The sequence below is a fragment of the Aedes albopictus genome, unplaced genomic scaffold, assembly GCF_035046485.1.
Source record: "Aedes albopictus strain Foshan unplaced genomic scaffold, AalbF5 HiC_scaffold_785, whole genome shotgun sequence".
In the NCBI taxonomy this organism is placed as follows: domain Eukaryota; kingdom Metazoa; phylum Arthropoda; class Insecta; order Diptera; family Culicidae; genus Aedes; species Aedes albopictus.
The window spans coordinates 8,418-19,000 of NW_026917626.1; the positions used below are offsets into that span (position 1 = coordinate 8,418).

The 10,583-nt window shown below is 38.1% G+C and overlaps 1 protein-coding gene across 1 annotated transcript; it reads left to right on the forward strand.

Moving 5' to 3' along the window:
• The first annotated feature begins 2,479 nt into the window (after positions 1–2,479).
• LOC134284780 (uncharacterized) lies at positions 2,480–9,200 on the forward strand. The gene has a single exon (XM_062844046.1). It carries the CDS (start codon positions 2,517–2,519, stop codon positions 3,402–3,404), a length of 888 nt encoding a protein of 295 aa, XP_062700030.1. The 5' UTR covers positions 2,480–2,516; the 3' UTR covers positions 3,405–9,200.
• The last annotated feature ends 1,383 nt before the right edge of the window (positions 9,201–10,583 follow it).

Sequence of the window (10,583 nt, forward strand, 5' to 3'; positions counted from 1 at the left end):
CTTCCTCTTTTATGGCTCGACGTTCTCACTGGAACTTGGCCTGCCTCTCTTCAACTTAGTGTTCTTTGAGCACTTCCACAGTTATTAATTGAAGGGCTTTCTTTGTCTGCCTTTGCATGAATTTGTTTATTGTGAGGTAAGGACAATGATACACTATGTCAAGGGAACAGAGAAAATGTTCCCGATCGGAACGGGAATCGAACCCGCCGTCTCCGGATTGAGGATCCATAGCCTTAACCACTAGGCTAACTGGACACCCCAAAAACCTTCTTGAGCATAATTCGTCCCAAGTAACATTTAAAAGTTCATTTAGTTTCAAAGGGGCTCTATTTTGGTTTTATGACAGTTTTAAAGATCTCTTCGAATCTATTTGACTTTAAATGTTACTTGGGATCGGATCACCATGCTTAACTTGTGACCTCGCGCAGTATTATGAATAAGGTTTATACTCACATAGGTTCATATGTATATATTGCCAAGGATAGAAACACCCACGTGCAAAGAGTTACACTCACTTGCTATTTTCTCAGCTCAGAAGCGTGCAATCAAGAAACGATGTATGGACGACTTTTGCCTTATGGTTTTGTCTAAAAGTTTGCCGAATAGAGTAGGGGTCGAACACGTATACCGATGTCGTGAGGAAGCTGCGAAGCCAACTCTCCACGAGATAAATTTAAATTACACTCACCTCGTGGAGAGTCGCTTTCACAACTCTTTCACGGCTTAGATATGCGTGTGCGACCCCTACTCTATTCGGCAAACTTTAATACAAAACCACAAGGCAAAAGTCGTCCATACATCGTTTCTTGATTGCACGCTTCAGAGCTGAGAAAATAGCAAGTGAGTGTAACTCTTTGCAAGTGAGTGTTCCCCTCCCTGCATATCCCTTTCGTGACGAACCAACACAATTGTGCTGTTGAGCGGTAACAGTTTTGCATATTTTTTTCATCTGTTTAGACTTTGTTTCATTGATGTAAACTGTTTGTATAATTCAGCCATTACTTATACTTGTTTGTGTGTAAACAAACTTTTGTTTACGTAGCCTGTGAGATTTACCACAACAAGGTAAACAAAAAGTGGACAAAAACCGTAAAACATGAAAAAGTTTTATCTGTCGCATATTTTTTATTTCCAATTTATCTAGGTAGTCAAAGCTAGAAATCGAAAGATAAAGAGTAGTTCTTTCAAATGAGGTTAAATAATTGTTGTTTTGTTTGGGAAATCTAAGAGTTCTGGAAAGCCAAAGTTGAGCCATTTGTATGGAGATTTCACTTTTTTGCACTCCGTCACGAAAGGGATATAGCTAAGAACTCAATGACTACCTAAGAGTATTCGAGAACTCCCTGGAGAATTGGCCATATAATCTACAAGAATAATTAGTGATCTATCGGAGCATTATGGATAAAATTCATGTTCACTCAGCCTCATGCTGTCAAGTGACGAGTCAATGTATGTTTGAGTATCTTCTAGAACTCCGTCGAGTATAGGTCGTCAATTCTACTAGCTTAGTCAGTCTGAAACGTCTTGAAGCTCTTTTGAAATCCCTGAAAATCATCTGAAAAGCCTCATGAAAACTCTGTAGCATACTGGAAAGCATGTGAAGTCCCTATAAACCCTTCTCAAACGCTTCGAAACCACCTCTGTGTGGCCTGTGAAGCGTCATGAAATCCATCTGAAACTACACTAGACGCCCTGAAACGCCTCAAAACCACTGAGCTCCTCCAAAACCCCCGAGAACCCCTCTGGAATCCCCTGAGACACCCCGAAACGCCTTGAGAACCTTTAAACGCTTTGAAACGCTTCCGAAGGCCACCTGAAGCTCACCCGAGACCCTGAAGCTCATCTAAGAGTCTGTAGCACTCCTTAAAACTCCTCTGAAACCCCCTGAAACCACTTTGAAATTTTCTGGTTCAGCCTGAAATGCCTGAAGGCTCATTTAACGGCATCAAAAGCCCCTCTGCACCTGCCACCTGAAATTATTTGCTCCCCCTACCCTTACCACTACCCTTGAAACCGAATTCTCGAATTTTTCACGAAAAATTGGAAAACCTACTTAAAATTTCGTTGATTTAGCTTGTTATCTGTTCAATACATGTTTCAAACATAATTTCGATAATGATTTTTCATATGGGCCTAATTGCACGATTCGTCAAGAAATGGTGAGACTTTTTTAAGCGGTTTTTTGAATTTTGAACTTAGATTTTTACGCGGTACGCAACCCCCGCTTTAAAAAAACCCTTATGTAGTATTCCTTACATTTTTTTTGTTGTTGAGATACATAGGGGATGGCTTCTTCTGCTCCAGGAACAAAAAAGAACAATTATTTAGATGGTTTGATCTAGTTTAGGGAACAAAAGAATCGATGAAGGGAAATTAATCAAATTAGTATCAACCTAAAAAATCATTCTCGATTTCTTTGTGATATAATTTTTTGACTCAAACTCATCAAAGAAGTTGTAGTTGTCTGTGAGGTTTCAAACTAACAGCCTTCTTTCTTTCTCTCCCCAATTCCGCAGATGGCCGACGAATGGGAGACGCCCTCGCGCAGAACGCTAGACTTCCTCGCCGGTAGCGGTGGCAGTAGTAGCCGATCCAGTTCTCCAAACTCCAGCCTCCAGCACATCCCGGCGTACAACTACTTCGACAGTGCCACCCAGCAGCAGCTGCAGCACTATCAACCGTACCCCTACGCTGCTAGCAATAAGAAATTCATCAGCACCAGTGCCACCAAAGCAGCGGACCACCGGAACCGCCGCCACAAGATGTTGGAGCGGGCCGCCTATGCCAACCGTAGCTTTATGCATCACAACGAGTACGATCTGTATCCGTACCAGGAGAAGCACCAGCATCAGCCAACAGTATTTCCACGGGGAGGCGCCGGATATGGGGGTGGGTTTGTGTTCCCATCGTCGCACTACCCAGTCGATCCAGTGCCCGATCACCGCAGCAGGAACGATCGACGACGCCACAGCATGCACCATATCGCCCAGCTGAGCGCGTTGAAGATGGACGACTTGAAGCAACGGTTCGATGAGTACAGTTCGTCGGCGGCCGTCGGCAGAGGCGGAGGTGGTGGCGAGAGTGTTGCTGCTAACGGTGGAGGTGTGGGTAGAAGTAGACGTTCGAGCCCGCGCCAACAGCAGCCCAGTAGTGGGGGAAGGCTTGGCTACAGCGGCAGCAAAAGTTTGGACACCTACGAACGGACGTCACCGACTGAGAACGCAGGCAGCGGCGGCAACGGCGGTGGCAGACTGAAGGGAACCAGTGCGAAAACACCAAAACGTGGATCAAGGTCGTCGCAAGGATCGACGGACAGTAGTCATAGTTCTCATGTAAGTGAATGTGCGTTGTGTGTGCATTGCGTGATGGGCGTTAGGAATAATCATAAGGTATGGTTCAAGTGAATATTTTTAATATTACATACTAGGTTGATGGGCAGTTAGGATTGAGTCGTAGTGGATTCATAAAAGTGTGGAAATGTCTGTAAGTTAAACAGCCCTCTGTTAGACCAGTGATGTTCAACCTTTTCTATGAGGTACACCAGATAGAGTTAAAACGGTCAAAGACGGACATTGGACATTGATACAGACTGTCTCAGAAATTATAGATACACTAACAAATGCCTATACCATTTCATTTTGAGAACAATATTCTAGAAAGTTAAACCTTATAGTTAACATGTGAAACACAAGTTTTGTCAGTTTTATTTATACAATTGAAAAATATAAGGTGATTTTGTTTTTGTCCTCTTCGTAATAAAGGATTTTGTTAGCCAAGTTGTCTCGGGAAAGTTATACAGATAATTTTGAGTTCAACAGATTTTTGGTAACACTCCACGATGAAGAAATCAAATCTGTCGATAATAGCATTAGCGCTGCCACATTTTACAGTTAAACCTGCGACAAATCTTCGTCAGAATACCACTGAAGGAACTCTTAAATGAATTCGTCATGAAATCCAACGTACTGTAGAATAAAGAGTTCAATGGTTCCTGCTTCGTATTGTTGTTCGAAAAAAAATAAGGAATTCTTGAAAATAGATTAAAACATTAAAGCATGGAACTTGGTGATAAATGAGAAGGTTTTCCAGCGAAATTTATAAGATTTTTTTGAAGTTCTGAGGTTTGATCTGATTTTGAGTAAACGTATGACTTATTAAATTCGAAGTCAATAATTGCTTAAGCATTGTTATAGAAGAACTTTAGCAATATTAGGAATTTTTCAAATTAATGTTTAGGCGGATTTAATTTTTTATTACGAAGTTTTCAGAAGTTTATGAACATGTAAAAATCAGCTATTAATTTGTTATTTATATGAAGAAATTTCATTTTTTCCAGAAGTGAAGCTATGTATCATTGATTGCCACTAAACTTCGTCAATATTGTTTATTACAATCTCTCCAAAGCTGCCTTTTTTTTCTAGAAATTCTTCATGAAGCATCTCTAGGTACTCTGCAATGAAAACCAATCAACTAAATGTCATGATCGTATTTGAGGGGCCCAAAATCAAAGGGGTGTAAGTGACCATTTTGTCGATTTTGAGCTGTGAGCATATCAAAGTTCTTTAGATTCCAAGCTTTTTAAGATTATTTTACGATGATTAGAAAAATTACAATAAATCGTTTAAAATTGGGTCGATTTTCAAACTCCATACATTTTGTATGGGGTGAAAAATTGGTGAAAAACTTTAAACCTCTTTTACTCGAAAGTAGGTTGTTGTCACTTACACCCCTTTGTTTCTACACCCTCATTTGTTAGAAACTTTTTCACTACGAATATTTTGTTTACGATCGGTTTCACATTCAATTCTAGATTTTCGTTGGGAATAAATTATAATGGGTACCCTTCTTTCTTATGTTGCTATGCTAATGTCGCGAGTTAACATTCTTCCACAATGAGGTCAAAACTTGTTCGTATGAATGATGAATATACCTATTTTCACAATTTTTACTCCATTCTATGTTATCAAAAACATCGTTTAGGAAAAAGGAGCCTTCGCATTTGTAAACCCGACCCTATTCACATCACTTGTGTTATAACATTTTAAAAATATACCTTGAAAACGAAAAATAGGTACTGGTTTGTTTATAAATTATCATTTAGAAACTCTTATTAAAATTTTTGTCCTTTTTTACTGTATATCTTGTAAATGCAAATATACAAATGATGGCTTTCTCGGTCTAGGGTCAATCTAAACGACTAGTTTTGGACTACCCGACGTTTCGGCCGGCTTTATTTGGCCGTTATCAAGGGAAAAATATTTCACATTTAGTATACTTTAACATTAAACATCGATTACTTGTACCTGCTCTGTCAACCGTTTTATGTCTTATAGTTTAATGCCGTCGTCATAGGGGGTGTGGGCTTCTTGTTTTCTGCCTGGCATTAAACCATAAGACAAAAAAAAGGTTGACTGAGTAGGTACAAGTAATCGATGTTTAATGTTAAACTTGGTATTTTTTCGGTTTTCAGCCACAGAAAAAGCGTTGATTATTTCAAATCTTTGTCTACGTTTCGATCCTGTGTTTGGGATCTTTATCAAGGCTCGATCTGAATCAACTTGTGAAGATCGTGTTGATCACACGGAGGATTATCGTTTTTATGAGGGTTGAGCACCGCACTTGTAGCATTGGACCAACCAGCACCCCGGTTGAGATAGTGGGTGGGTGGTACGCTTGACCGTTCGAGTCGCAACACTTGGTACTTTGGGAACACTTCTGTTCTTATTTACCAGATTGGAGTTACTGTTAAAGTATACTAAATGTGCAATGTTTCTATTTTCCCCTTAATAAAGGCTAAATAAAGCCGGCCGAAACGTCGGGTAATCCAAAACTACCACACAAAATAACAATCTGTACAAACTGCATTGTTTTTTATTTTTTTAACGTTTCAATAATTTGCAGCGAAAAAATTTTGTACGGGGAAAAATCTGGAAAGTAATGATTATTACTAACAGTTATGTACACATAACATATCACTCAATACCGACTTTTAAAGTTCTTATTTCGGATAGAAAAACCTCCAACATATGATCTATCCCAAAAAACACCTACTTTTTGGTCGAGCTTTGACGCTCTGTTTTAAATATCTTCAGAGGTTATAAAATTCCGTTCTCTGGTAATACTACCTCTTCAATAGATTTTAATACACTCCCGATCAAAAGTTTGGGGTCACCCCCTCAAAAACATGTCATTTTTTAGGCCCATATTTTCGCCAATTTGCGTCCGATTTCAAAACCCCAGGTTTCATTCAAAAGATAATAAGTCAAAGAAACTTTGAACATGACTCAAAAGAAACTTTTTCAAAAAAAAATGTATGTATACTTAACCCAAAGTTGCCAAATTTTCTAAAAAATGAATATAAACTTATGGCAGTGTCGCTGGAAATTAGGTTGACCAAATTTTAAGATGAGAGCGGTAATATGACCCATTTTCTATTAGCTTTCAACTGCTTTTTACAGAACTTAGCTGAAAAATCTAGAAAAAAAAGTTATTAAGTAAATTAATCCTTGATGTCATCGACCAAAAGTTTGGGGTCACTTTCATAAAACATGCAAAGGTGATTTGGTGATATCTTCGTCATCTATAGTTCAATTTTAATTCTTTTTTGCTCATTTCAAAGATAATTAACTAAATTTACGTTTGATGTCTTTAACTAAACGTATTTAACGATTTTTGTAAATAAAAATGTTATGTGAAGTTAACACATTTCACCACACTTCAAAAAATGAGGCAACTTTACGTTAAGTTTAAGTATGTAAATTTCAACAAATATGTGTGGTTCAATGTCTATGCAGTAAGTATCATTCATTTTGTTTCAAATAAGCCAAGAAGAATTAAAATTGAATGAAAGATGATAAAGATATCAACAAATCACTTTTCCATGTTTTACGATAGTAACCCCAAACTTTTGGCCAATACATTATTTTGAGGGGTGACCCCAAACTTTTGGTCGATGACATCAAGGATTAATTTACTTAATAACTTTTTTTTTCTAGATTGTTTAGCTAAGTTCTGTAAAAACAGTTGAAAGCTAATAGAAAATGGGTTACATTACCACTCTCATCATAAAATTTGGTCGACCCAATTTCCAGCGACACTGCCGTAAGTTTATATTCATTTTTTAGAAAATTTGGCAACTTTGGGTTAAGTTTACATACATTTTTTTGAAAAAGTTTCTTTTAAATCATGTTCAAAGTTTCTTTGACTTATTATCTTTTGAATGAGACCTGGGGTTTTGAAATCGGACGCAAATTGGCGAAGATATGGGCCTAAAAAAATTACATGTTTTTGAAGGGGGTGACCCCAAACTTTTGATCGGCAGTGTACATACCCAATTTAAAAAAAATCTAATTTTTCAATTTTATGTATGTTTTAGTTGCGTAATCGTTCTTTGATAACGCATAAAAAAAGAGTTCCTCAAAAAATGGTCTTTTTTCTTTCCTAAACTGCAGAGGGATTTTTTCTTGATAAAAATAATTTTCCTATATCATGAGCATTCTGGAAAAGAATATATTTGCACAAAAATAAGAGAAAAAAAATTGAATATTTTCCCACAGTTTTCGCAATTTTAAATTTTTAGGAGGTGTCCAAAATTTTAATCTTTGAGATAAAAGTCCAAGTTAATTGATGATTTTTTGAAAATCAGAACTGCCATTCTTTATTTAAAAGATTTTTATAGTATCGCCATAAATAAAATTATATTTATTTCGAACCGATTATTTTTTAGGCAATTGTGAACGTTTATAGTTAATTTCCGATACAGTCCTTCCGCCGCCTTACTTTGCCTACTAGGGTATAACTTTTTTCACAGTCGTCGGATTGCTTAGTGGTCTTCGTCAAAGTTGTTTTATCTATAGTTTATCTATGCTTGCAGTGCCACCTAGCGGTAGAAATCGAGAACTTAAGAATTCTGCATATATTTGGCCTTGTTTTTCCATACAAACGTCAAGCCTGTTGAGTACTTAGGCTTGACCGATTTTACTGAAATTTTTAATGTAGCTTCTGGGAGTTCAACACAACTGATTCAGGAGATAAGACTTGGTATTTTTCGAAATTTTTATTTTTCATATAAGTGTGGGCCACCCTTGCCGATAATACAAAATGTCACTCTATAACGTTAACGGCCATTAGCTTTCAATAAAATTTATTGAGAAAGAATCCCTAATAATTCAAGTAGTTTGAAATATAGTAACGTCACGAGAAATTCTGATGATTTTCCTAAATTGTAAGAGGTTCAGTAGAGTGACTCATGCTAGTTTGGAAAAAAACATGTGTCAAAGGTTTGATGAACTCACTTTTTATTTAATTTCATATGAAACTCAGAATCATTGGTAAAACTTTCAGCGGAATCCGATAACATTTCAAGCCTAACTTTACCAAACACCGTATGTAACATAACTAATTAATGAGGCGTCCGACTTGAATGTAGTCCTCAGCAAAGTTGTAGCTGATAGAGTAGCCTAGGAGTACCAAGGTTTAACTAACACTCTAGGGCACTTAGGGAAATGTTACGGTCAATTGAATGTAAACGTCCTTTCTCCATAGTATGTAATTCCCATACAAACTTTGAAGGGCTTGTGCACTCTCAATTTTCAACCAAATCAGCTCAATTTTTGGGAGAAGGCTCAGAATCTGGTTAAGAATCGAATAAGCGGTGTGGAGCAAAAACGACTACCTAAGTAGTATAGATAGTAGAGTAAACATAGATCAGCTAAGATGAATCCGTTGTATCCAAACGAACTGTCAAAATCTGTATCCAAACGAGCATGACGTCACGATTTGGACAACATCAATGGAGCGCATGACGTCATATTCAACCGTCGAACTCTTGAAAATTACTACTTACACGCTTGAAACATTTTAGTCAGCGGTGTCCGCGGATCTATGTTTACTCTACTAAGTAGTATATATCTTTGCGGACCTTCACAATCTCTTGACGGGCATTAATGGATCTGTAAAACCACCGATTACGCTTGTAGATATAAAGAAAGCTTATATCCCGTCGAGTTTTTTTTACTAAATCATTTATTCTAGGCTCATGCGCCAGCAGGCATAACTGAGCCGAATTCAGTAAAAACTTTTTACAATTTCATGTTTTTGACTAACTTGGGTCTTGTACCATTTGGGCAGGTGTACCTATTTTGGGCACTTGCCGCTATAACTAAGTCAATTTCAAACCGATTGATTTGAAATTTTGTATAGAGAGGCACGTACATTATCTAACTCTGTACAAAAAAATCAAATCAATCGGTTTGAAATTGACTTAGTTATAGTGGAAAGTGCCCAAAATAGGTACACCTGCCCAAATGGTACAAGACCCTATGTTAGTTTTGGGGAACCGTACAATTCGTGGTTTGGTGGAGGAACAAAAATATTTTTTTTAGGAAAGGAGAGGGTGATGGGGGCTTTTGACACGTGGCAGCATGGTGTGGCGTATTGCTGCTGGTCCAACGTAGAGTGGACAAACAACCTGCAACGATACAAACAGACGATTTTCGGAGGGACACCACCCAAGCAGCACCTGCAACATCATCCAAAATGTGGTTTTCTATGCTTTGGTCTAAAAGAGTTGCAATAAAAGCGCACGCAACTTTCATCTTGTCAGTTGAGTTGCATTTAAACTCCGAATATCGTTAAGTTGCAGCTTTGTTTCATAGGAATTACAAATAACATCGTATTTAACATCGATTTATGGAGGCGGAGCTTACATATTCCTCACAAGTGGCAACACAGTCAGCTTGCATTAAATGTGTTATGTAACACACATGAAACATCTTACTCTGGTTTGTTTGTTCAGATTAGGTTCCAAATGTTTTCCGGAAAACTTGCGCGTCTTTTCATTTTGACAGCTTTCTAACTTGTGGCAAAGACGGTACTATGAAGTAACGCGTAACTTCAGTAGCTTTTATGGTGCATTGAGCAGCAAATCTTTCACAGAGCTTCTGGTGTAGTATGTAAGGTGAGTGGTTAATACTCCTGGTGTCCATGGTTCGAGTCTGAATATATTTTTTTCATTTTTTTTAACATTCCCCCTGGCTCATGTTGCATAACGATTTGAAATTTGCGCTTTTTGCATTCCAAAGAAGAAGCAATTGTATTTATTGTGTTGTCCTTAATTAGAACAGTGAATAAGGCAGCATCCATTTATTACGTAACGCTAAAATCGGCATTTTTCGACCCCCCCTCCCCCCTCCGTAACGCCTTTTTGTATGAAAATCCCAAGATTTTTGTATGGGCCGTAACGCTCGGCTGTACCCCCCCCCCCCCTCCCCCTAGAGCGTTACGTAATTTGTGGACGACGCCTAAATTGCACTGATGTTGCTGATAGTGGCTTTGAAACAAGTCGTGTTGCTTGGGCAGGTGGACAAGTCGAACAACAAGGCTGGGGATATCAAACGAAGACTTCAGCTTGTTTCAAGAAATCGTACACAAGCTTCATGTACTCAAGATCAAGTTTACCTCACGCTTCTCTAATGTTTTCCTTTTCTTGTTTCCCTCGGGCCCTGAGGGATGCACACAAACCGGATCTGGTAATACCGTATTCGGGGCATTCCCTCACAACATGGTGGATATGTCGAGTTCTT

Excerpts from the sequence above, each read along its gene's own strand:
- LOC134284780 (XM_062844046.1), top strand. The coding sequence starts at position 2,517 with ATGGCCGACGAATGGGAGACGCCCTCGCGCAGAACGCTAGACTTCCTC.